Source organism: Conger conger, chromosome 16 (assembly GCF_963514075.1).
Source record: "Conger conger chromosome 16, fConCon1.1, whole genome shotgun sequence".
NCBI lineage: Eukaryota > Metazoa > Chordata > Actinopteri > Anguilliformes > Congridae > Conger > Conger conger.
Window position 1 is genome coordinate 1,249,771 of NC_083775.1, and position 27,500 is coordinate 1,277,270.

Genomic DNA, 27,500 nt, shown 5'->3' on the forward strand with positions numbered 1-27,500 from the left:
TACAGTGAATGCTAAGCAGATCACAAAGCAAAACGGCAGATCAATTATGTGGGAGCAAAGCTACACATGTCTCAGACAAAAACTACATTTCCCACAGTGCCATTCCCACAATTTGCATTCAGGATGTATCATAGGTTATGGTGATGGATTGGGGTTTTTACATAGTAATACTGCTTGATTAATTAATTCATCATCTTGGAAGATTGTTGTCTTGTAACAGCAAACAATGTGAGCCCTTCTATAGGTACAGTAATGGTGTGGGGGGGGTAAATGGTATGGTAATGGTGTGGGGGGGGTAAATGGTATGGTAATGGTGTGGTGGGGTAAATGGTATGGTAATGGTGTGGTGGGGTAAATGGTATGGTAATGGTGTGGTGGGGTAAATGGTATGGTAATGGTGTGGGGGGGGGTAAATGGTATGGTAATGGTGTGGTGGGGTAAATGGTATGGTAATGGTGTGGGGGGGTTAATGGTATGGTAATGGTGTGGTGGGGGGGGTAAATGGTATGGTAATGGTGGGGGGGGTAAATGGTATGGTAATGGTGTGGGGGGGGGTAAATGGTATGGTAATGGTGTGGTGGGGTAAATGGTATGGTAATGGTGTGGGGGGGTTAATGGTATGGTAATGGCGTGGTGGGGGGGGTAAATGGTATGGTAATGGTGGGGGGGGTAAATGGTATGGTAATGGTGGGGGGGGTAAATGGTATGGTAATGGTGTGGGGGGGTAAATGGTATGGTAATGGTGTGGTGGGGTAAATGGTATGGTAATGGTGTGGGGGGGTAAATGGTATGGTAATGGTTACAGGTGGCCTCCTCCCTGGAGAGACAGGCCTTCACCAAGGCCTGGGGCAAGAAGGCGAAGGAGCTCTTCAGCGACGCCCTGGTGGCCAGCTTCTCCGACCCCCTGCTGAGGAAACAGATCAAGAGGATCAACATCCTGGGGGCTGCCAACCTGCAACAGGAGGAGAGAGAGAAGGTGAGAGACACTGAGAGAGAGGGAGAGAGAGGGAGGGAGAGAGAGGGTGAGAGACACTGAGAGACACTGAGAGAGAGAGGGAGAGAGAGGGTGAGAAACACTGAGAGAGAGGGAGGGAGAGGGAGAGTGAGAGACACTGAGAGACACCGAGAGAGAGAGAGGGAGAGAGAGGGTGAGAGACACTGAGAGAGAGAGAGAGAGAGAAGGTGAGAGACACTGAGAGAGAGAGGGAGAGAGAGAAGGTGAGAGACACTGAGAGAGAGGGAGAGAGAGGGAGGGAGAGAGAGGGTGAGAGACACTGAGAGACACTGAGAGAGAGAGGGAGAGAGAGGGTGAGAAACAGTGAGAGAGAGGGAGGGAGAGGGAGAGTGAGAGACACTGAGAGACACAGAGAGAGAGAGAGGGAGAGAGAGAGGGTGAGAGACACTGAGAGAGAGAGAGAGAGAGAGAGAGAGAGAGAGAGCACCATCACAGACCAGAACATCATTGTAAACTGTTTTTTTTCCATGAACATGGACAACAGTGCTCACGTGTCATTTCCTGTCAGTTAAACAGCATCCTCAGCAGTATGAGCAACATCTACTCCACGGCGAAGGTGTGCATGCCGGGACCCACCGAGACCTGCTGGTCCCTGGAGCCGGGTGAGGCCCCAGCGCTGCCCGGGAGATCTAACCCAAAATGTCCCATAATTACTCAGAACCCGCAACATCCTTTCTGCACACCACACCATCCTGGGTTCAAATTACATTTCTGTTTGCTTCAAAAACTTTTCCGTGCTCTGTTGGTCACGCCTGGCGCATTGGGAGACTGCAAGCAGGGCGGGGTTCACACTTCTGGGATCTCATCTCATTTGTTCCAATACATCAGGCAGACCAAGCCAAATGCAGAAAAGTATTTGAATCCACAACAAATACTATTTGAACCCAGCTCTGGCCCATTAATACAGCTGGACATTTTACTAGTGGCTAAGGAACGTGACTGGACCCGCAAGGCCCTTAACCCCCACATTGCTCCAGGGGAGGATTGGCCCCCGCTTAGTCTAATCAACTGTAAGTCACTTTGGATAAAAGCATCAGGCAAATTACATGTAATGTTATATTAAAGTAATTCAGGTTAAGAACCTTGCTCAAGAGTATGAGGGCACTGGTCTCTCTCATACAACATGGGAATGTTTGAATAATGTCTTGGCCGAAAAGTTTTGTGTGTGAAAATACTTTCAAAATTCCTTACAGATTTCCATGGCATTTATTTCTCATTTAAAAAAAGAATGAAGTTTTCTTTATTCATTTTGCCAGTCAAGTGAAACCCTTTGCATTTTTATTTTAATAGACTGCCCAAGAGAATGACCTTTAAGATAATTTCCCCCTTCCTATTTTGCTCAAGCAAATACTGTGTGAGTAAGCAAAGCGTTTAGCATCCATGTGTCCCAGCTGGCCTCGGCATAAATATATATATACACATATATATATACACTACATGAGGGGTCCCAAACCATGCTGGCGGACAGCCAGTTCTCTGGGTTTCTCTGTAACTGAGCGCTCCCTCTGTCCTCCATCAGCAGATGAGTGCACAGCTGGCTAACCGCACAGGGCTGCCGATGGGAAGGTAGAGATCAAAACCAGCCGACTGGTACTGGAGCTTTATCCTATCACTTGTTTCTCACCTCCTGCCCCCTTGTTCTTTGCCTGACCCCAACATCGATTGAGGTCCGCCATCTTTAAGGAGATTCCAACCCGTTAAATGTTCCCTCAAAGAGGTAGAAACTAGAAGTTAGGAGGCTCCCAAACTTTTCTTGAGCAAGAAAATGAGTGCATTCTTTGTGGAAGTATTTTTTTTCCGGAAAGCTTGAAGTATAAATGATCGACCTGTGGGTCCACCTTTCCCCATCTGCCAATCATCTGAAATAGCGAAAGGCTGCTTGCAAGGCACCAACCAGCTTGTTTGGAGCAGCTAGGGGTTAAATGGTACAGTAAGGGGTCTTGGCATTTTCCTCCCGTGAGGGTTTTTCAGGAGAGGAAAAGGTTTGTGAACATATAGTGAGAATTTGGTTTGGTTTAGCCAAGAAGTTACCAAACCACGGTTAGGGTGTGGGCTGCTTTTGTAGGCCAAATGCTAAAATACCTAACTGGAGACTCAGATTAGCTGATTCAGGCATTCAGGCTCTGGGCAACAACAGACTGACACCAGCATTGACTCTTCCTGACTAAGACTGGAAACCACTGTCCCACCCCACCCCAACCCCACCCCACCCCTCTCCCCATAGATCTGATGGATGTGATGGCCACGTCCAGGAGCTACAAGACGCTCCTGTATGCCTGGGAGGGCTGGCACAACAGCTCCGGCGTGCCTCTCAGACCCCTGTACCCAGAGTTTGTGAAGCTGAGCAACCAGGCCACGCGCATGGATGGTAGGAACCATCACCACCTGGGATCTGGGGCGCTGCTACTGGGTCAATTTATCAGATTATTCTACGAGGGTTCCAAGTTTTTATCCATGTGATCACTCGCACTTGGAGGGGTGTCAAACTGAATCCCTAAGGGGCCACAGTATCTGCTGGTTTTTGAGGTTTCTGTTCAATCAGCTGTCAATTAAGGCCTCCAGAACAAGGAGTGTCGATTCTTTAGCCAATCGATGACTTAAATTCACCACAGGTTCTGAGAACAACCCGAAAACCAGCAGACACTGCGGCCCTCCAGGACTGTGCTCTAGGGCTTTCAGCACACTTATCCCTGGTTCTGATTTGTACTTTATTGTACGTCGCTCTGAATAAGTGCATCTCCTAAATGACTGTAATGTAATGTAATGTAATGTAATGTAATGAATGAACAGAGCAAAGCTGCACACTCTGCAGTGCTGCTAGTCAGCATGATCCCGCCCTTCGTATCATGCCAAGTCTGCCTCCAAATTATTCAGATTGATCACCTATAAATATTTATCTTGATCCAAAGCATATATCATAAACCTTTCCACTATCTAGAGGGCAATAAGACACTGACACTGAATCCAGAACAAACTGTAGCTTTCAGGAAGTTTTCAGTGCTACTACTGCTGGATTAGTCTGCTTCACTGAGCAGTTGTGGTGCTAAAATGTATGACATTTGATTGTGCAACAACCCTGTTTTCTGAAATGGTATTGTTTGAAATAAGATCTTTCTAAGTGTATATCAGGTTTATAAGGTACTGGGATATGTATGGACCATGAGGAACAGCCAAAGCAGAAAAAGGCTTGTGCAGTGCAGCTCCCATCTGAGTCCGGGGGGCTTCATCCCCGGAGCCTAACGCAGGACCGGCAGCAAGGCTTACAGAAAGGACCAATGCACCTGGCATGCATTTATGCAGATAATCTTTCGTATCTTTTAATCAAATTTAATCATAAAACGAAAATTACATTGATTATCATTTAATCCTTGTTCTCTCTCAAAGTTAAAGGCAGTAGAGTAACTCTTATTACTGAATGATTTTATTTATCACCTTACCCAGGTGTACAATGCCTGTATAATTATTGCTGGAGAAAATGTTTCCCTTGTTAGTGGACTAGAGGCACTGAACACTGTGCCGCAGCCCTGCTTTGGGCTGGGGGTAATAAAGGTGCAGGAGTGTACGAGGTATGAGCCTGTAGCCCATGAGAGTACGCTAGTGTGTCTACTTTATGGGTCCCCGAGAGGTACTGAATGTGAAATTTGGGTTTACTTTTATTAAAAGTATTTCTCATTTGGGTCCCGATATTAAAACGTCTGAGGAGCAGCTCTGCACAGTGTGAGTTCTTCCAGCCTGTATAAACTCTGGCAGAGAGTCAGCGTTGGGAGTGTGAGAGCGTGGGAGAGATGTGGGATTTGAGTTTGCTCCAGTGTGAAGGGCTGTGCCCCCCCCAGGTTTCTCGGACACGGGGGCGTACTGGCGTTCCTGGTACGAGTCGCCGTCCTTCCAGGACGACCTGGAGCGTCTGTACAGACAGGTGGAGCCGCTGTACCAGAACCTGCACGCCTTCGTCCGCCGAAAGCTGTACCAGCACTACGGACCCAAATACATCAACCTGCGCGGGCCCATCCCAGCCCACCTGCTGGGTACGACACAGCGACCGCCTCCCCACCTCACTCACCGCCTCACCCCCTCACCCTCACCTTCTCACTCACCTCCTAACTCACCTCCTTACTCACCCCCTCTCTCACCACCTCACCCCCTCACCTCCTCACTCACCTCCTCACCCACCCCCTCACCTCCTCACTCACCTCCTCACTCACCGCCTCGCCCCCTCACCCCCTCACTCACCACCTCACTCACCTCCTCACTCACCTCCTCACTCACCTCCTCACTCACCCTCTCACTCACCACCTCACTCACCTCCTCATGGCAACCCAATAAAGTTTTTTCTCCACACCTGGAAAATCCAACCCTACTGACTAATGTGTTGGTTATAGGTTATTATCCATAAGTTGACCACAGGAACTTATAATTAGCTAAGCATTAACAAATACATTAACTGTTATTTTTTCCATTCCAATATGAATTGGCATTAACCAATGTAGTTATAGATGTACAAATACATGAACTCAGCTGTACACTTTTTAGTAGTTAGCGAGTTAAGAACGACATTAGTTGATGGCAGTTCAGGTGCCGTTGTTGTAAAGTGTTCCCGTAATTAGGTAGCATCTGTGTGCGAAGCTTTAACTCAGAGAACTGATGACGTGACCGACCTTTACACCATGGCACAAATCGCAGCGGATGATACCAATCACATTCTTGGCTGGGGTGGATGCCAATTGGCCAATCCCGGTTCTATTCTACAACTGGTGGCTCTTGTTTTCTTAAAAACTGTGATAATAATGTGGAGCTTCCTTTGTAACTTTCCTTTCTCCCATGTCCCTGCTCACTGTCATCAGTAAAGTGATGGAATCCACGGTTCACAACAAACTAGAGGGCTATCTCCTCTGTCACGGCCTTAACTCTGATAAAATACTTGGATTCAGACCAAATCACAGCACAGCCGTTCCCCTCGCAGTTTTGTCCCAGACGTGGAACAACATCCTTGACAAAGGAGGTGAACTTTGCATTGTTGCGCTAGATATAATGGCGGCATTCGACCAGGTCTGGCACAATAGCCATTGTGTAAAGCTCACATTGCATAGCTGGGAAACTACACATATGGCGCCTGGATTACCTCCAAGGAGGATCACGTACATCTTCGTCACCATGTCCCATCAATGCATCAGTACCTCAGGGATCCATTCTCAGGCCATTACTATTCTCCATCTTCATTGATGATCAATGTGGGAACAACATGTTTCTCTACATGGATGATTCCAGCTTCTTCACACCCATAACAACATCAAATGGGTCTGATGGTGTCGGCAAGCCCAAACAAAGACCAGAAAAACATCATAAAGTGGGCTGAAACCTGGAAAGTCACCTTCGAGCCCAGCAAGTGTAAGGCAATGATCCTGTCCAGAAAGAGGAATCCATCTTGCCCTGATTTAATCTTTGGGCGCACTAAAATCAAGCTTAGTCAGCAGATGGAAGTCTGAGGACTATGCATAGATATTATCTGTCTAATATCTGCAAACGTGCTGGACAACATCTCGTTGAATTACAGAAGTTGGCCAACAAGCTTGATCCTAGAGGCAGAACCAAAGTCTACAAAACCCAGCATCATGCAGTGCTCCTGCCTTGCCTGGACGACTGCCTCACAAACCACTCGTAGGCAGCTAGATATCATCCAGAAATGGCACTGAAGATCATTGGTGTGGATGAGGACTCTGTCCTAAAGCATAATGCCGTCACAGAACAAGTGCTGCAACAACTGTTCTTTTCAAGCACATAACTATCCAGCAGACAGACAGACTTCAAAGCACTGCTACCCTCAGCTCATGTCCCTGGGGACATAAGCCATGCCTTGTCACTCCCCAGGGCTAACCCAAATGCCTGGCTGGAGCTTTCTCCACTATGCTCTAACAGCACGGAACAGCCTTCCTGTGATAACTATGGTAATAATGTGCAGCTTCCTTTATAACTATGATAAAAGGGCAGTCAGGTTAATCAGTTCTCTGATCGTGAACCATGCCTGGTCAGAAGTAACTATAAACAATGAAATTATAAAGTGTAATTTCTAACTAATTTCTAACAGCAGACATGGGATTCAAAGTTCATTTCATGATTAATGAATGAGTTTGTTCATCAATTACTTCATGTTCATGACTACACTAGTTAATGCCAGTTCATGCAACATTATTGTAACGTCTGGCCAAATCATGTTTTTCATTGAATCCCTTGTGTCGTAATATGGCCTGGATTCAATCAACAGATTTGACCTCAGATGAACTCAATTTCGTCTCCGTAAACATGCCTAAGTGAGTTTCCATATTTGCTTCATTAGAGAAGAAACAAAGATCATGTTTGGATAAACTTGGGCCGGCAGTCCATAATGGCCTGTTTCCCCACAGGAAACATGTGGGCGCAGACATGGAACAACCTCTACGACATGATGGTGCCCTTCCCCAGTAAGCCCAACGTGGACGTGACCCAGGCCATGAAGGACCAGGTGGGGTCATCTCCTCACCTTCTCTTCACACAGGCATATTTACACACCGCTATTTCAAGGGCCGGGTAACACTGCCGCCTTCCTGCATGGACCTCACACAGAGAAGCTACAGCTCAGAAATAAAACCTCATTCCCAAATGGGAATACTGCAAACACTATGCTGTTATGTTTTGTTGTTACAGATTCATATCCTGATTTATGTGCGCTCTGTCACTTTTCCAAAAGGATCGACTGACAGTATATTTATAATATTGCCGTTTATATGCCAAAATTGTAAACTGATAAATGATTAAATATTTACCTGCATGAACATTTAGCCTGAAACAAAAACAGAAATGTAATGTTATGTCATTCCCAAATAATCATTGTAAAATCATTGGATAAACTACATAGGATTGCAGCGATACTGTATTTTGCAATCATATTTAGGCCACCCCTACAGGGGTAACATTTTTAATGTGCAGCTTATAAAGAAAGTGACAATAACAGCACATGGATTCTGGGGAACACATGCAGAGTAAGTGAGGTATTTTTTTCTCAACATGGTGCAATCTAAAAATCTGTATATTAGTGCTTTACAGTATTTAAAATGTCAGTTGAACTGAACTGCATTCAAGCTATTCAAGTCATTTTACCTCTCTGGTGGCAGGGGGGCTGTGTTCTGCTGGATCTGTATTCTGCTATAATGTATTCACACATACATCATATGTTCTATGTTCAGAACTGGAATGCCACCCACATGTTCAGGGTGTCCGAGGAGTTCTTTACCTCCCTGGGTCTGATCCCGATGCCGCAGACCTTCTGGGATCAATCCATGCTGGAGAAGCCCTCAGACGGGCGGGAAGTGGTGTGCCACGCCTCCGCCTGGGACTTCTACAACCGCCGGGACTTCAGGTACAGTAACACCTCCACCTCAATCTCCTACAACCACCAGGACTTCAGGTACAGTAACACCTCCACCTCAATCTCCTACAAGCACCAGGACTTCAGGTACAGTAACACCTCCACCTCAATCTCCTACAACCACCAGGACTTCAGGTACAGTAACACCTCCACCTCAATCTCCTACAACCACCAGGACTTCAGGTACAGTAACACCTCCACCTCAATCTCCTACAACCACCAGGACTTCAGGTACAGTAACACCTCCACCTCAATCTCCTACAACCACCGGGACTTCAGGTATAGCCACACCTGCACCTGGGACTTTAAAAAAAGATTTTTTTACAGTTTCAAATTTATAAATCAAGGAAAGAGGCCCTGTGCAAAAGTATGGGAACCCTGACAGTTAGTACTTTGTAACTCCTCCTCGGCAACAACAGCTTGCAAACGCTTCCGGTAGCCAGCTAAGAGTCTTTCAATTCTCGCTTTTGCTCAAATTGTTTGTATACGATTGTACATTTCAAAGCTCATGCACATGAAACAGAGAATACAAGGGATGTATCTTTTAATCCAAAGTAACTTACAAGTGCTTAGTGACCCACTGGACCATTGGATTCCTCACTGGTCATAGTGTAGATTCTTAGGGATCCACTGGGCCATTGAGATCCTCACTGGTCATAGTGTAGACTCTTAGTGACCCGCCGGATCATTTGGATCTTCAGTGGTCATAGTGTAGACTCTTAGTGATCGACTGGGCCTTTGGGTTCCTCACGTCCAGGATCAAACAGTGCACGACAGTCACCATGGAGCAGCTTTTCACCGTGCACCACGAGATGGGCCACATCCAGTACTACCTGCAGTACCAGGACCAGCCTGTCAGCTTCCGAAGGGGCGCCAACCCGGGCTTCCACGAGGCCATCGGGGACGTGCTGGCCCTCTCCGTCTCCACCCCAAAGCACCTGAGGGAGATCGGCCTGCTCGACAACCTGCCCGACGACCCAGGTGTGACCCTCTGTCGCTCCACTGCCCACTCCTCTCTGCTTATGACATCACAATCTCCTTCATTAGCTCAGGAGGTAGAGCGGTTGGTTGTCTGGCAGTTGCCGGTTTGATTGCTCCCGACGAACCGGTTGGGGCCTTGCATTACAGCCTTGTGTAGTGTTTGTGTGAATATATATGCAATATATATATATATATATACTATAAATGCAGTCTATTTACCATTCTCTGACCATTTCATGTATGTGCATCTTGCCCTCATGTTGGACGCTGCTATGCTTTCTTCTCGCAGACAGCGACATCAACTACCTGTTGAAGATGGCCCTAGGCAAGATCTCCTTCCTGCCCTTTGGGTACCTCATCGACCAATGGCGGTGGGGCGTGTTCGGCGGCCGCACGCCACCTGAACACTACAATGCGGAATGGTGGTACCTGAGGTGGGCCCCCCAGGACACGCCGGTGTTTGTTTCTGTTTTTCCTCCGTCGCGGCCTTTGTCCTCCATGTTGTAGCGCGCTGGCGCTAACCGCTACACGAAGTTTGATGACCGTGAAGGCATGGACGCTGGTTTTGAGGTGTGCCAGGCGTAGCTGGAGTGCTGGTCATAAGAGTATTCTTTGTTTTCTGTCCCTCTCCAAGAACCAAATACCAGGGAATCTGCCCTCCCACCCATCGATCTGAGGAGCACTTTGACGCTGGAGCCAAATATCACATCCCTGGAAACACGCCCTACATCAGGTGGGATTTCCGTCTGTCAAAGATCGTATTTCCTGCTCCATTTCGCCATTAGATTCTGTTGCCCCTGGCTTTGCTCCTGGGGAGGTATGTGCTGGTCTGCTTTGTTCAGAACATAATTGATCAATTAGAGAAGGTATAAATGAGAGAAGGTGTACATCGGTTACTGATGGGTGAACAGCAGACCAGGATCAAATACGCACTTGTTTTGGATACTAATAGTTTTCTACGCTTTACAGAGCTTGTCTGGTGTATTGGGACCTATGACATACTCTCAAAATGAGCAAACCCCACTTTCTGGTTCTTGGTTCAATTGGAAGATAAATCGAGCAAAAAAAAGTATTTGAATCCATTTCTGTGTTCCTGTAGAGACCGGTCTCTTCCACTCATGTTGGATTTCTGTGTTCCTGTAGATATTTTGTCAGCTTCATTCTCCAGTTCCAGTTCCATGAGAGGTTGTGCCAAGCAGCCAATCACGTGGGGCCACTGCACAAGTGTGACATCTACCGCTCCAAGGCAGCAGGAGACATCCTGGCGTACGTAGTGGAGAGATTCACACCAGGGTCAGGGGTCAGGGGTCAGGGGGAATGAAATGCACAGGTGTAGGTAATGCACTGGTGTAAGAAATGCACAGGTGTAGGTAATGCACTGGTGTAAGTAATGCACTGGTGTTGGTAATGCACTGGTGTTGGTAATGCACAGGGGTAAGTAATGCACAGGTGTAGGTAATGCACAGGTGTAGGTAATGCACTGGTGTAAGTAATGCACTGGTGTAAGTAATGCACTGGTGTTGGTAATGCACAGGTGTAGGTAATGCACAGGTGTAGGTAATGCACAGGTGTAGGTAATGCACTGGTGTAAGTAATGCACTGGTGTAAGTAATGCACTGGTGTTGGTAATGCACAGGTGTAGGTAATGCACTGGTGTTGGTAATGCACAGGTGTAAGTAATGCACAGGTGTTGGTAATGCACAGGTGTAAGTAATGCACAGGTGTTGGTAATGCACAGGTGTAAGTAATGCACAGGTGTTGGTAATGCACAGGTGTTGGTAAACATTTGTGTTCTGGTCCCCTTGATGTTAGAGCACTTAACAAGCAACCATCAGCTTCTGCTAAAATGTACTGTTGTAAAACAAATCGTTGACGTGTTGAATCCCAACGTCGGCCTTTTAGCCTGTTGCTCTGTGGAATGTCGCACCTTCATATCTGTGGTTTCTGGCTGAAGGAAGGTGCTCAGTGCCGGCTCCTCCAAGCCTTGGCCAGATGTCCTGCAGGAAGCTCTGGGGACAAACAAGATGGACGCCGGGCCTCTGATGAACTACTTTGAGCCCATCACCCGCTGGCTACAGGAGCAGAACAGGGATGAGGTCCTGGGATGGCCCGATTTCGACTGGAGGCCTCCACTGCCAGAAAACTACCCTGAGGACGTGGGTAGGAAAAGCACTTTTTAATTTGGATTCACAGTCTGTTGACTGCTCATGTGGCTTGCTCATGCTAACTCCATCTCAAGATCTGCTTATGCTATTAACTTCAAAACCTGTGGTAGGACAATTCTGAAAATTAAAAGTGTTAGATGTAGGCGAACAACGCATCTCACTTAGCATCGATGAGAGTTTCACTTACATAAGCCAAACAAGAATTTCAGTTGGCAGCAATGTGCTAGGATGAGTTTCTCACGGCAATAATAGACAGAGAGGGAGAAAGAAATAGAGAGAGAGAGAGAGAGAGAGAGAGAGAGAGAAGGGGAGGGAGTGAAGGTGGAGAGGGAGAGAGAGAGAGAGAGAGAGAGAGAGAAGGGGAGGGAGTGAAGGTAGAGAGGGAGAGAGAGAGAGAGAGAGAGAAGGGGAGGGAGTGAAGGTGGAGAGGGAGAGAGAGAGAAACCCAACAACCATTTTTGGACCTGTCACACTTGTAGAATCACCATTGAGCCAGTAGAATGCGGTGTCTTGCACTCAAGGCCAATACAAGAATAGCTTTGACCAAAACTTGCTTTTTTTGCCCCTGGACAGTGTAGGCTGGTCCAAGAAACCGAAGTTGATTGCAGTCATTGCCATTCTCCCAGCGGACTTATGGAAATCAGACATTATTCCAGTCTTCCCACGGCGTGCACTATAAATAATGAAAATTAATTTTCATCCATTTCTAGCCCTGGCTCACTGAGAACTGCCGGGTTGCTAAATGAGATCTTCAGGGGGAAATAAGAGATGGCCACTTAGAAGCGATATAATTCATAGTGCGTATGCTTTGGATGACCATCTCCGTCTCAGGCCGTTTTGAGTTGTTTGTCCACATGGGACCAGCCAGACTGGCGGTTCTCCCACAGCCCCCGACAGAGGACGACATCACTCCCGAGCAGCTCTTCTGCTACAAAAACAACATAACATAAAACAGGGCCAGCGCAGCGGTGAAGAAGCCCCAGAGTGCCGCCTGGGGAAACTCCAGGAAATGAGAAACATTATTTATCCCCGGAAGACTGAGCACTACGCTCAAAGCCGCACGAACAATGGGCGGGATGCCTACAGAGAGAGCTTCCATTCGTTATCCCAGCTCCCTTTATTAACCTGCGTCTTCTGACACCCAAGGTAAACGCTTTAGGTAGTCCCTTAGCAGAGTCTCTTCATACTGCCTAGATATTTATTGGGTGAGTAGTGCAATAGCCGGAGCTCTCTCGATGAGGCGCTCCATTTTGCAAAGACGTTTGTTGCTACCGGACGGCCTGTCATGTTTGGCGAGGACCGTTAACGTCGACGTGAACGACGCACCCCTATGATGTCTCCACGACGGGAATTTCTGCACCGGCAAATTATGTCCACATCTTTGTGCCGGCGCTTTATAGAAGGAGCTTCACACACAACGGGCTCGAGGCTCCCAGAGGCAGCTTCCATTATCTCAGTTCTGTATCTCCTCCTTTATTAACCCGAGCCTTCTCGTCCCCCAAAGCCCACGCTGTTCGTAAAGTCTTCCCTTCGCGCGGTCGGCTCATAAGGCTTTAAATAAGCAGCCGTTTCACAACGAGGCTCCAAACCTCTGCGGCTCTTAAAAGTAGTTAAACCCCAAAGAGCAACAACAAAAAAGTTTTCAGGAGTTGAACTCATCCACCTCCTCTTTCAGCCCCATGTATTCTGCCTCCTTTGTTTCGTCCGTCCCCAGGTAAGATTGCAGACGAGGCCGAAGCCAAGAAATTCCTGTCTGAATTCAACAGCTCAGGCGAGGAGGTGTGGAGCGCGTTCATCGAGGCCAACTGGGCCTACGAAAGCAACATCTCTGAACACAACAAGCAAGTCATGGTGAGGGCCAGTCCAACAACTTTAACACAACCTGTCAACACCTCTCAACAGGTGTGCCCACCACCTTAACACCTCTCAACAGGTGTGCCCACCCACCTTAACACCTCTCAACAGGTGTGCCCACCCACCTTAACACAACTCGTCAATCAGACCTGGGTCAAATATGTACGTCCAATTTTGTTTTTGATTGTAATTCTTTTCTACGCTTTACTGAGCTTGTCTGGTGTATTGGAACCTATGACATACTCTTGAAAAGTGCAAACCATGTCTTTTCTCTTGGTTGGCTTCATTTCGCCAGGCAAGATCAAACAATCACAAAAAGGTATTGGAGTCCAAAACAATTACATTTTTGACCCAGGTCTGCTCCTGATTAATACATGTTACCCCAGCAGGCAAGGATACTCTGATCCTCACAAACATTCTATCTCAAGTTTCCCCCAAAGGGGGGTTAATGTGTAATTGAAAACATTGAGCTTAAATTATTTAGCAATATTACACGCTGCTTGGACGTTTCAGAATAACAACACCTGGCACATGCAGCAAAAACGATATTTCAACGAGAGGGTTCCCGCCAGAACTGATTAGAGTGGCGGATAACATCTGCTCCCTTCTCCCTCCCAGCTGGAGAAGAAGCTGGAGATGTCCAACCACACGCTGACGTACGGGCTGAAGGCGCGGACGTTCGACTCCGCCGACTTCCAGGACGGCTCGCTGACGCGCATGCTGGGGCGTCTCCGGGACATCCACAGTGCGGGACTCCCTGAGGACGAGCTGAGGGCGGTGAGCGTGTGTCTGTGTGCTGGCCTGAGGACGAGCTGAGGGCGGTGAGCGTGTGTCTGTGTGCTGGCGGGGCTCCCTGAGGACGAGCTGAGGGCGGTGAGCGTGTGTCTGTGTGCTGGCCTGAGGATGAGCTGAGGGCGGTGAGCGGGTATCTGTGTGCTGGCGGGGCTCCCTGAGGATGAGCTGAGGGCGGTGATCGTGTGTCTGTGTGCTGGCGGGACGAGCTGAGGGCGGTGAGCGTGTGTCTGTGTGCTGGCCTGAGGACGAGCTGAGGGCGGTGAGCGTGTGTCTGTGTGCTGGCCTGAGGATGAGCTGAGGGCGGTGAGCGTGTGTCTGTGTGCTGGCCTGAGGACGAGCTGAGGGCGGTGAGCGTGTGTCTGTGTGCTGGCGGGACGAGCTGAGGGCGGTGAGCGTGTGTCTGTGTGCTGGCCTGAGGACGAGCTGAGGGCGGTGAGCGTGTGTCTGTGTGCTGGCCTGAGGACGAGCTGAGGGCGGTGAGCGGGTATCTGTGTGCTGGCGGGGCTCCCTGAGGATGAGCTGAGGGCGGTGAGCATGTGTCTGTGTGCTGGCGGGGCTCCCTGAGGACGAGCTGAGGGCGGTGAGCGTGTGTCTGTGTGCTGGCCTGAGGACGAGCTGAGGGCGGTGAGCGTGTGTCTGTGTGCTGGCCTGAGGACGAGCTGAGGGCGGTGAGCGTGTGTCTGTGTGCTGGCCTGAGGACGAGCTGAGGGCGGTGAGCGTGTGTCTGTGTGCTGGCCTGAGTTTGCAGGATTGCACTCGCTTCATTTATTATTATTAATTATAATTATTATTATTTACATCTAATGACAATGGGATCCCTGCAGGCTAGGCTAACTGGCAGTGTTTTTTATGCTAATGAAGTTGACAAAAGATTGTTTGAAAACTTCCATCATATCCAGGAGACTGTTTGTATCGCCATATTTTAGGATAATAATAATAATAATAATAATAATAATAATAATTTCCCGATAAGGCGGCACAGATGGTGCAGTGGGTAGCACTGCCACCTCACAGCAAGGAGGTCCTGGGTTTGAATCCCCGTCGGCCGGGGCCTCTCTGTGCAGAGTTTACATGTTCTCCCCGTTTCCTCCCACAGTCCAAAGACATGCAGGTTAGGCTGATTGGAGAATTGCCCTTGGGTATGAGTGTGTGAGTGAATGGTGTGTGTGCCCTGCGATGGACTGGCGACCTGTCCAGGGTGTATTCCTGCCTTTCGGCCAATGTATGCAGGGATAGGCTCCAGCCCCCCGGCGACCTTGTTCAGGATAAGCGGGTTCGGATAATGGATGAATGAATGAATGAATGAATGAATGGATGAATGAATGAATGAATGAATGTACGCAACTCGCACATTTCAAATCAAGGTTTAAATTCAGACGGGATTCAATATATGAGACTATCCCTGAGTCAAATGAAAAACAGCAGGTAATTCGCCCCATAATCTTCACTGGATACGTCTGCGGTACACAAAATGACCCAGCGTCCGCTGGAGAAGCTATAGTCCTGTCTGAACAGGGCTTCAGAGAGTCTGGAGAAGCTATAGTCCTGTCCGAACAGGGCTTCAGAGAGTTTGGAGAAGCTATAGTCCTGTCTGAACAGGGCTTCAGAGAGTTTGGAGAAGCTATAGTCCTGTCCGAACAGGGCTTCAGAGAGTTTGGAGAAGCTATAGTCCTGTCCGAACAGGGCTTCAGAGAGTGCTTGTGAGTGTACCAGCGAGGGCTTGGAGTGGAGTCCCACACTCGTGTGAAACAGGCTTCACAGCTCGGATGGTTAAAGGAAGACAGCCGGTCCCCCGGATGCCAGTCAGTCTTCAGCACATGGTCTGGATCAGCCCTGGTCCAGAGGGATCCACATACAAGCCATGCTAGAGTAACCTGGAGATTACTCCCACCTGCAGTAGGGACCTGCACTGATTCAGTCCAGTCTGTCTAATTAGGCGATTAATACCAGATTCATCAGGAGTGGTCACTCACTGAACTCCAGTGGCCACTCCTGAACTCCAGTGGCCACTCACTGAACTCCAGTGGCCACTCACTGAACTCCAGTGGCCACTCACTGAACTCCAGTGGCCACTCACTGAACTCCAGTGGCCACTCACTGAACTCCAGTGGTCACTCACTGAACTCCAGTGGACACTCACTGAACTCCAGTGGTCACTCACTGAACTCCAGTGGCCACTCACTGAACTCCAGTGGTCACTCACTGAACTCCAGTGGCCACTCCTGAACTCAAAGCTCCTGCAGCCATGGTACCACAGCTAATGACCGACAGACTGGGCCGCCTCAGCAAGCGTGCCGAGTGACATAGTTATGGGCCGTAAGCGCATGAAACGGTACACGGCACGAGTAAATCACTACGAAGGAACGAAGTCAGAAGCCAGAGATATGTAGTTTAACAATAAAGCAGTGAAATGCAGTGAAATGCAGTGAGATGCGATGGTTGGGGTGGAATGCGATGGTTGGGGTTGATGCTTGCCTTCCCTTGTCTTCCTTTCAGTACAACAATCTGATGGCTACCATGGAGACCAAGTACAGCGTGGCCGAGGTGTGCCGAGAAAACGGCTCATGCCACTCCCTGGACCCAGGTAATACAGCTCACCTGTACCCAGGTAATACAGCTCACATGGACCCAGGTAATACAGCTCACCTGTACCCAGGTAATACAGCTCACCTGTACCCAGGTAATACAGCTCACCTGTACCCAGGTAATACAGCTCACCTGTACCCAGGTAATACAGCTCACCTGTACCCAGGTAATACAGCTCACCTGTACTCAGGCAATACAGCTCACCTGTACCCAGGTAATACAGCTCACCTGTACCCAGGTAATACAGCTCACCTGTACCCAGGTAATACAGCTCACCTGTACCCAGGTAATACAGCTCACCTGTACCCAGGTAATACAGCTCACCTGTACCCAGGTAATACAGCTCATCTGTACCCAGGTAATACAGCTCACCTGTACCCAGGTAATACAGCTCACCTGTACCCAGGTAATACAGCTCACATGGACCCAGGTAATACAGCTCACCTGTACCCAGGTAATACAGCTCACCTGTACCCAGGTAATACAGCTCACCTGTACCCAGGCAATACAGCTCACCTGTACCCAGGCAATACAGCTCACCTGTACCCAGGTAATACAGCTCACCTGTACTCAGGTAATACAGCTCACCTGTACTCAGGTAATACAGCTCACCTGTACCCAGGTAATACAGCTCACCTGTACCCAGGTAATACAGCTCACCTGTACCCAGGTAATACAGCTCACTTGTACTCAGGTAATACAGCTCACATGGACCCAGGTAATTCAAACTACACCTTTACCCAGTTAATACAGAGCCCAAGAATAAGAATGTTTTTTTAATGAAAAATGTAACTTGACAAATTCTTTTCAATTGAATGTAATTCATGTATTCTCCTGCTTCCAACATCTGCTCTGCTTTCTGTTATACTGCTCTATATCCACTGTTATACTTCTGTTTCACAATCATGTAGTCGTAGTAGTATCAGAGGTCATTAGTGCTTTGCAGTCAAATTGACTGAAACCTCACACCAATTTACACCATCGCATCATAGTATAACTCATCTGCATGAGGTCATTTCAAATGACACATTTACAAACGTCTGTAAACCCCACTGATAACACGCAGACCGGCCGTGGTTCTCTGTGTCGCCTCAGATCTGAGCAGGATCATGGCGAAGGCGCGGGACCACGGGGAGCTGCTGTTCGCCTGGCAGGGCTGGCACGATGCAGCGGGCAGAAAGGTGCGCCAGGACTACGCCAGATACGTGCAGCTCGCCAACAAGGCTGCCCGGCTCAACGGTGAGAGGGGCTCTGTCCATCCCCGCGTCCAGTTCTGGTCACGGTAAAGCCAAGTGATTCTTACATGTGAGCACCTCAGGATAGAATCTGACTGGTCAGTGCCAACGCAAATTATTTTACAGATTAGTCACCGATGGCAAAGCTCCATATGTTTTAGCTTTTTTTAAATGTATGAAGTGACCAATGATTATGAAGTGATATTATTACCTTCAGTCAAACCCTCCCACAGAATCTGTGGAAAACAGGGCTGTGTGTTACTGTGGAGCATCAGTGCTTGCACATACTGTGGAATGTTGCTTGTTTCTGTTTATTTATATCTCTTTGTCTGTTTATACTGTTTTTTACAATGCATAATGCACTTAATGACCTGCAGTATTAGTCACTTGTTTAAAATGTCTGCTCTTTGCACAATATTGCATTACATTATTGGCTTTTGGCAGACGCTCTTATCCAGAGCGACGTACAGTTTATTAGACTAAGTAGGAGACAATCCTACCCTGGAGCAATGCAGGGCTAAGGGCCTTGCTCAACATTTTTACATTTACATTTTAGTCATTTGGCAGACGCTTTTAATCCAAAGCGACTTACAAGTGCTCAAGGGCCCAACGGCTGTGCGGATCTTATTGTGCATCGAACCACTGACATTGCGGGTGCCAATCCTTCACCTTAACCACAGACCACCCTATGCAGTGCACATATAGGCCTATAGATATATATATTCAAATAAAATAATTAATTCTTGCTCGTGGACGGAGGATAAGCAAAGTAATAATTGAATTGTATGGTGAAACCGTTGTGTTTTACTGTGCATATGACAATAAAACGCTTGAATCTTGAATCCCATAACGCCCGTCTGTGTGATTACTCCTGAAAGGACACACGGATAACGGGGCCTCCTGGCGCTCGGTGTACGAGACGCCCACGCTAGAGCAGGACCTGGAGGGGCTGTGGAGGGAGCTGGAGCCCCTCTACCTGAACCTGCACGCCTACGTGCGCCGGGCCCTGCACCGCCAATACGGAGCCAGCCGCGTCAACCTCAGGGGGCCAATCCCTGCCCACCTCCTGGGTACGGCCAGCCAATCAGAAACCCCCGCAGGAACAGAGGCAGTGAAGCAGACCAAACGCTGTACACAATCACTAAAGTGGTCTGCCAGCCGTGTGTGTGTGTGTGTCTGTCTCTGTGTGAGTGTCTGTGTCTGTCTGTGTGTGTGTGTGTGTGTGTGTGTGCTTGTGTGTGTGTGTGTGTGTGTGTATGTGTGTGTGCGTGTGTGTGTGTGTGTGTGTGCTTGTGTGTGTGTGTGTGTGTGTGTGTGTGTGAGTGTGTGTGTGTGAGTGTGTGTGTGTGTGTGAGTGTGTGTGTGTGTGTGTGTGTGTATATGTGTGTGTGTGCTTGTCTGGCAGTGCAACAGGCGTTTTGAGCCAACAGCCCACAGGACCGTATGCAGAGAACTGACTTACAGTAGACTGCATGTCGTAATGGCAAATAAGAATAGCATTGTTATAATGTATTGTAAGTATGTATTCCAGTAAGTATTCTGTTGAACTGAAAAATGCATCTCCCATAAAAGATTAACTCTCCAAGGGAGAAACTTTTTTCCTCCTATTCATGGCTTGCTACAATGTACAATGATTGGCAATGTGCCAACTACATAAACAATTGAATCAATCGAGGACAATATAGTTCACTGCTGTCAATCAGCATGGCAAAATGAGTCACCATCTGTAGTGTGTGTCAATTGGAAGTCAACAGTTCTTCTACTTAGTGGACAAAAAAAATAATGCGGATTAGAAATGTTGGTTCTGGAAACAATAGGCTGCGTAGGCCAGGCTATTCTGAGACTAGAGTAACACATTTATTTACTTTAGTCATATGGCCCTTTGTGGGACACAGATAGATGGATGGTACTCTAACTCAATACCACGACCGTCATCTCTTCTCCCGCCCGACAGGGAACATGTGGGCACAGACCTGGTCGAATGTGTTTGACCTTATGACCCCCTACCCGGATGCCACTCGAGTGGATGCCACACCGGCCATGGTTGCTCAGGTAAAGCAGGCCGGCTTGTGAAACTGTAGGATGTTTGACTTGTTGATGGGGTTGGGTCTGTGACAACAACTTCAATCCAAACTTCAATCAATATTATTATACTAGATATTATTATAATTATTGTAGTTTAATTATTGTATTTATTTTCTTCATTTTCTTTTTACAATCGTTACAATGTCCTTTTGGATTCTCCAAATGACCTTTTGGGAAAACCGAAATAGCTTAGAAAAGCTCATTTTTGGGGATATTGTCATCACATTTAAAAGGGGACTTGCCCATTGTTGTGGCTCATGTTTCTAAGACCACTAGGCACAGCCACATGCCTCTGTATCCACTCAAATACAGAATCTTCCACTTCCACCGTGTTTGAGCTTTTGTAACTTTGTTTCAGTAATATGTAGAGTAATTATGATCAAGGGTTACCTTTCAGACAAGATCGGCATTCAATAATAGTAACCATTTTAATTGGGCTTTTCAAGCTTGTGTGAAGAAACGGGAGGTGATACTTATAAGGAGTTTTAACTGCATAACTACTAAGTCATGAAAGGACATTCTAAGAGCTAGTTTAAATCAAACTGAAATGTTAATTGAGAATCATATTTGCACAGTTGAGAGAGCAGCTGCCGGTCAGGGAATAAGAGCAGTAACAGTAGGGTGACAGGGCGGTGTGTTTGCAGGGCTGGGACGCCAGGAGGATGTTTGAGGAATCGGACCGGTTCTTCACCTCCCTGGGCCTGGAGCCCATGCCCCCAGAGTTCTGGAACAGGTCCATGCTGGAGAAGCCCACAGACGGGCGCAAGGTGGTGTGCCATGCCTCCGCCTGGGACTTCAACAACCGCCGGGACTTCAGGTACAGTAACACCTCCACCTCAATCTCCTACAACCACCAGGACTTCAGGTACAGTAACACCTCCACCTCAATCTCCTACAACCACCAGGACTTCAGGTACAGTAACGCCTCCACCTCAATCTCCTACAACCACCAGGACTTCAGGTACAGTAACACCTCCACCTCAATCTCCTACAACCACCAGGACTTCAGGTACAGTAACACCTCCACCTCAATCTCCTACAACCACCAGGACTTCAGGTACAGTAACACCTCCACCTCAATCTCCTACAACCACCAGGACTTCAGGTACAGTAACACCTCCACCTCAATCTCCTACAACCACCAGGACTTCAGGTACAGTAACACCTCCACCTCAATCTCCTACAACCACCAGGACTTCAGGTACAGTAACGCCTCCACCTCAATCTCCTACAACCACCAGGACTTCAGGTACAGTAACACCTCCACCTCAATCTCCTACAACCACCAGGACTTCAGGTACAGTAACACCTCCACCTCAATCTCCTACAACCACCAGGACTTCAGGTACAGTAACACCCCCACCTCAATCTCCTACAACCACCAGGACTTCAGGTACAGTAACACCTCCACCTCAATCTCCTACAACCACCAAGACTTCAGGTACAGTAACGCTTCCACCTCAATCTCCTACAACCACCAGGACTTCAGGTACAGTAACACCTCCACCTCAATCTCCTACAACCACCAGGACTTCAGGTACAGTAACACCTCCACCTCAATCTCCTACAACCACCAGGACTTCAGGTACAGTAACACCTCCACCTCAATCTCCTACAACCACCAGGACTTCAGGTACAGTAACACCTCCACCTCAATCTCCTACAACCACCAGGACTTCAGGTACAGTAACACCTCCACCTCAATCTCCTACAACCACCAGGACTTCAGGTACAGTAACACCTCCACCTCAATCTCCTACAACCACCAGGACTTCAGGTACAGTAACACCTCCACCTCAATCTCCTACAACCACCAGGACTTCAGGTACAGTAACGCCTCCACCTCAATCTCCTACAACCACCAGGACTTCAGGTACATTAACACCTCCACCTCAATCTCCTACAACCACCAGGACTTCAGGTACAGTAACACCTCCACCTCAATCTCCTACAACCACCAGGACTTCAGGTACAGTAACACCTCCACCTCAATCTCCTACAACCACCAGGACTTCAGGTACAGTAACACCTCCACCTCAATCTCCTACAACCACCAGGACTTCAGGTACAGTAACACCTCCACCTCAATCTCCTACAACCACCAGGACTTCAGGTACAGTAACGCCTACACCTGGGACTTCTATGGCTACAGGTACAGTGTCAGACTTAGCCTCACCAGCCACTGGTCCCACTGGTCCCACATTAATGTTCTCACAGTGCTTGGGTAAACTTATATTCTTTGTGTAAACCCAAATATATAGTATTGATTTACAAAATATCCATCTATAATGCAGGATACTGAGTGAAGCAATTCAGAGGAGATTTCTCTACAGGTCCAAAAAGCAGTGGTAACTGAGGTTTGAACCTGCAACCTCTGAGATACACGCCAGGCCCAAAGCCGAAACGTATCTGATACCTGATGACATGCTGATATTAAAGCGGAACGTTTGTGCCGTGCAGTGATATGGATATGCGCGTCTGCCCTTTGCCTGGACAGGATCAAGCAGTGCACGGTGGTGACCATGTATGACCTCATCACCGTGCACCACGAGATGGGCCACGTGCAGTACTTCCTGCAGTACCGGGACCAGCCCCTCTGCTTCCGGGACGGGGCCAACCCGGGCTTCCACGAGGCCATCGGGGACGTGCTGGCCCTCTCTGTCTCCACCCCAAAACACCTGCACAGCATCGGCCTGCTGGACAAGGTGGAGACCAACTACGGTGAGACCGTCCATCAACTATCCACCACCGACTATACTATCCACCACAGACTATCCACCACCGACTATCCACCACAGACTATCTACCACAGACTATCTACCACCGACTATCCACCACAGACTATCCACTACAGACTATCCACCACAGACTATCCACCACCGACAATCCACCACAGACTATCCACCACTGACTATCCACCACTGACTATCCACCACAGACTATCCACCACTAATGATCCGCCATGGACATGCCCGCTTTAGCTTGCTCCGATGGGCCATCAATCAGCACACTCATTTCAGCTTAAAGGCAGACGATGCAGGACTTCATTTTGTTCCTGGCTTCACTCATGTGTTTGCAGACACAAACGTATACGCCCCATTCTCAATCCTGCCTCTCAGGTGAGGATGACCATGTGCCGTTAGAGCAATGATCTAAGAAAACTAATATGATCAGCTTTAGTAGTCGCTTTCCACACAGGCCATGTAGCTAGCCATTAGCTAGTGCTAACACCAGCGGATCTGCTCTACCGCCTGCATGACATAAATGCACACATACCTCAGACATGCATCAATTCATTGTCACTTTCATTTTTATCAGCCATCTTAAGTCTTCTGAAAGTCCTGGAGTGCTTTGGAGTTGGGCGTGAGCTCCCTGCTCAGGAGAAGAAACAGGCTGGTAGAATCTCCCAAAAATATGAGCAGGAACATCAGTACTGTGCAGTGGGAGCCAGCCATCATGCCCAACCAGCTGACATACAAAACTGAATTTAGTTAGCTTATAACACGGCAGCCAATTCATTTTACTTAAACCATCCAACTACCAGACATTCACACACTCACTTTACCAGACTCCCGTGAGTCCATCCCTCTATCAGGGTCTGCTCCTGGGATTTTACCCAGTCTGACTGAAATTAATCAAACGTGCTGAAACCACACTAAAAACACCTTTTTCACAGGAGTTTTAAAGTACTGCTTTAACAAGACTTAAATATTGACAGTGTACTACAGATCTTTCACAGTAATGCAGGAACACTGCCCCCTGCTGTTATGAAATGAACAGGATCATTCATAATTGGATAAAAGTAGCGTCACTGAAGCCATTTAAAATCATCTGAATAAATTCTCTCTTAAACAAAATTGAGAACATTTGTATAAAATAATAAATACCCCCCAACAACCAAACAAGTGTAAAGTGCAAACAGATTTCCTGGTGTCCTGGCCAAATTCCCAACCCTGGCTCTCTCAACCTGCCGCCTAATATTGCAGCAGAATGCTCATGTGTGGTGAACATTGTGGCAGCCAGAATCTATCCATCTGTCATTATGTCTGTAATGTGGGCAGAAAGTGACATTAACTCACCGTTATGTCTGTAATGTGGGCAGAAAGTGACATTAACTCACCGTTATGTCTGTAATGTGTGCAGAAAGCGACATTAACTACCTGCTGAAAATGGCGCTGGACAAGATCTCCTTCCTGCCGTTTGGCTTCCTGATGGACCAGTGGCGCTGGAAGGTGTTTGATGGGCGAATCACTGAGGAGGAGTACAACCGGGAGTGGTGGAACCACCGGTACGACATAACACAAAACATCAAACACGACATAAAACAGAAAAAATAACATAAAACAGAAAACATCAAACACAATATAAAACATAAAACATAAAACATAAAAAATAACATAAAACATAAAACATAAAACATAAAACATAAAAAATAACGCATAACACATAACATGTAACGTAACATAACATGTAACATAACTTAGCGTAACGTAACGCAATGGCAAGAAGAGGTCATTCAGCCTAGCAGTGCTCGCTTTTTCCTTCCCCTAAGTGTACTTACTGCTGAATGTAAAAGCTGAATAGTATCTAGCACCGTATCAAGCCTGGTCGTGAAACCCACCAGTGTTTCTGCCTCCACTACATGTCCTGGCGAGCTATTCCACTATTGACCACTCACTGTGTGAAATCCTTCTTCATGCCCGTGTGGAATTTATCCTTTACCAATTTCCATTTGTGGCCCCTTGTTCTACTAGCTGAACTGACCCTGAAGAATCACCTGTAGTTCACTTTGTTAATCCCTTTAATGAATTTAAAAGCCTCAATCAAATCCTCCTCAAGTATCCTAAGTCTAAGAACCCTCCTTCCGCAAAAACACAGCCGGCTATCGGTTGGCTGAACAAGCAGAACTTCAGCCAGTGATGGAGTCACTCCCATCTTCTTTTTTGATTCCCCGGAACACTTCATGATCACAATTACAATCAACATTTCGATATAGTGCGGTTAAATTTCTGTATACAAATAGGAGTTCAGTGCTGTCTCAAGTGAACATGCATGCAGAGCAGTGTTTAAGGATGATAAGCACGCATGTTGTGTAGGTGCTTAGAAGGTGGGGTTTTAAGCAGGAGGTTGCAGGGTTAACTCCTCGGTTGGGTGAGGGGGGCACAGCTGTAGAACAGCAGAGATAGACACTCGACTGGGACAGGAAACAGCCCCATGAAAGGACAGCGTGCTGTAAAATGAAATGAGTCATGTGGGTCACTCTGGGTGAGCCCATCTGCTCAGTGAATAACGTAATGAGGTGTAATTACTGATGTTCATTTCCCTCTGCCTCTGCTCTCAGACTGAAGTACCAGGGAGTGTGTCCCCCTGTACCCCGCACTGAGGAGGACTTTGACGCTGGAGCCAAGTTCCACATCCCTGCTGATGTACCCTACGTCAGGTGTGTGTGTGTGTACGTGTGTGTGAGTGTGGGTATGAGTGTGTGTGTGTGTGTGTGTGAGAGAGAGAGAGTGTGTGTGTGTGTGTGTGTGTGTGAGTGTGAGTGTGAGTGTGTGAGTGTGTGAGTGTGTGTGTGTATGTGGGTGCGAGTGTGTGTGTATGTGGGTGCGAGTGTGTGTGAGTGTGAGTGTGAGTGTGAGTGTGAGTGTGAGTGTGAGTGTGAGTGTGAGTGTGTGTGTGTGTGTGTGTGTGTGTATTTGTGGGTGTGAGTGTGTGTGTGTGTGTGTGTGTGTGTGTGTGTGTGTGTATTTGTGGGTGTGAGTGTGTGTGTGTGTGTGTGTGTGTGTATGTATTTGTGGGTGTGAGTGTGTGTGAGTGTGTGTGAGTGTGTGTGTGTGTGTGTATTTGTGTGTGTGTGTGTGCACGTGTGTGAATGCCTCGCTGCTGCAGTGATCCTGTTCTCTGTGGACCCACTAGGTAAAGTATGTGGGACTTATCACTGTAAAAATCTAAACGGATGCAGTCGCATACTTTTCATATTTCCAGTAGTCAAGCCAAACAGCTGCATTTATCCTCATATCCTATCATATCTAGTCCTCATTTCCATACCCATAAACAGCGGGGCTCATAAAAGCATATCTGACTGAAATATGATGTAATATACACAACCATAACAAGACTAATGACAAAAACCGACAATACAGTCATTCAGCATCACTCATCTTTTTGGCACACAAGAAATAAGAAAGACCATCAGCAATCAATAAAAAACGATCAAGCAGTAAACAAAACAAAATCAATCAATAAAAATGAGAACCCAGTTCAAAACCAATAACAATAAAACATGCAGGACGGGCAAGTGAGTAAATGAGTACCTGCTGGTCTGACTGCAGGAAGGGGCGTGTCTTCCCTGTCTCTCAGGTACTTCATCAGCTACATCATTCAGTTCCAGTTCCAGGAAGCACTGTGCAGGGCAGCCAATCACAGCGGCCCGCTGCACACATGTGACATTCACCGGTCCAAGGAGGCGGGGAAACTGCTGGGGTGAGCCGTCAGCGAGTCATGTGACATATTATTACACTGCCTCGTGGTGTCAGGGGTCAATGTGTGATGTGTGATACCAACATGGTGCATTCACGTGTGAAACGATATCACAGTGTGTGTGTGTGTGTGTGTGTGTGTGTGTGTGTGTGTGTGTGTGTGTGTGTGATTATGGTGCATTCACGTGTGAAACGATATCACAGTGTGTGTGTGTGTGTGTGTGTGTGTGTGTGTGTGTGTGTGATTATGGTGCATTCACGTGTGAAACGATATCACAGTGTGTGTGTGTGTGTGATACCAACATGGTGCATTCACGTGTGAAACGATATCACAGTGTGTGTGTGTGTGTGTGATACCAACATGGTGCATTCACGTGTGAAACGATATCACAGTGTGTGTGTGTGTGTGTGTGTGTGTGTGTGATTATGGTGCATTCACGTGTGAAACGATATCACAGTGTGTGTGTGTGTGTGTGTGTGTGTGTGTGTGTGTAGGGTGTATTAACATTGTGTGTGTGTGTGTGTGTGTGTAGGGGTGTATTAACGTTATGTGTGTGTGTGTGTGTGTGTGTGTGTGTAGGGGTGTATTAACGTTATGTGTGTGCGTGTGTGTGTGTGTGTAGGGGTGTATTAACGTTATGTGTGTGCGTGTGTGTGTGTGTGTGTGATTATGGTGCATTCACATGTGAAACGATATCACAGTGTGTGTGTGTGTGTGTGTGTGTGTGTGTGTGTGTGTGTGTGTGATTATGGTGCAATAAAGCTGTGTGTGTGTGTGTAGGGGTGTATTAATGCTGATTGTGTGTGTGTGTATAGGTGTGTATTAACGTTAGGTATGTGTGTGTGTGTATAGGGTGTATTAATGTTGTGTGTGTGTGTGTGTGTGTGTGTGTGTGTGATTATGGT

At 47.6% G+C, this 27,500-nt stretch overlaps 1 protein-coding gene across 3 annotated transcripts in view; it reads left to right on the forward strand.

The window, feature by feature from the left end:
• Positions 1-27,500, forward strand: part of LOC133114598 (angiotensin-converting enzyme-like) — a 36,030-nt gene that overhangs the window by 4,759 nt on the left and 3,771 nt on the right. For all 3 annotated transcript variants that reach the window (XM_061224119.1, XM_061224120.1, XM_061224121.1), the window contains exons 2-23: positions 806-976; positions 1,524-1,617; positions 3,240-3,383; positions 4,849-5,040; positions 7,414-7,511; positions 8,233-8,405; positions 9,172-9,395; positions 9,685-9,829; positions 10,030-10,128; positions 10,539-10,661; positions 11,350-11,555; positions 13,275-13,411; positions 14,033-14,191; positions 16,706-16,793; positions 17,891-18,034; positions 18,909-19,100; positions 19,985-20,082; positions 20,760-20,932; positions 22,613-22,836; positions 24,259-24,403; positions 25,457-25,555; positions 26,476-26,598. In XM_061224119.1, the coding sequence (XP_061080103.1) occupies positions 806-976; positions 1,524-1,617; positions 3,240-3,383; positions 4,849-5,040; positions 7,414-7,511; positions 8,233-8,405; positions 9,172-9,395; positions 9,685-9,829; positions 10,030-10,128; positions 10,539-10,661; positions 11,350-11,555; positions 13,275-13,411; positions 14,033-14,191; positions 16,706-16,793; positions 17,891-18,034; positions 18,909-19,100; positions 19,985-20,082; positions 20,760-20,932; positions 22,613-22,836; positions 24,259-24,403; positions 25,457-25,555; positions 26,476-26,598 (3,251 nt within the window). The remainder of the gene's footprint in view (positions 1-805; positions 977-1,523; positions 1,618-3,239; positions 3,384-4,848; positions 5,041-7,413; positions 7,512-8,232; positions 8,406-9,171; positions 9,396-9,684; positions 9,830-10,029; positions 10,129-10,538; positions 10,662-11,349; positions 11,556-13,274; positions 13,412-14,032; positions 14,192-16,705; positions 16,794-17,890; positions 18,035-18,908; positions 19,101-19,984; positions 20,083-20,759; positions 20,933-22,612; positions 22,837-24,258; positions 24,404-25,456; positions 25,556-26,475; positions 26,599-27,500) is intronic.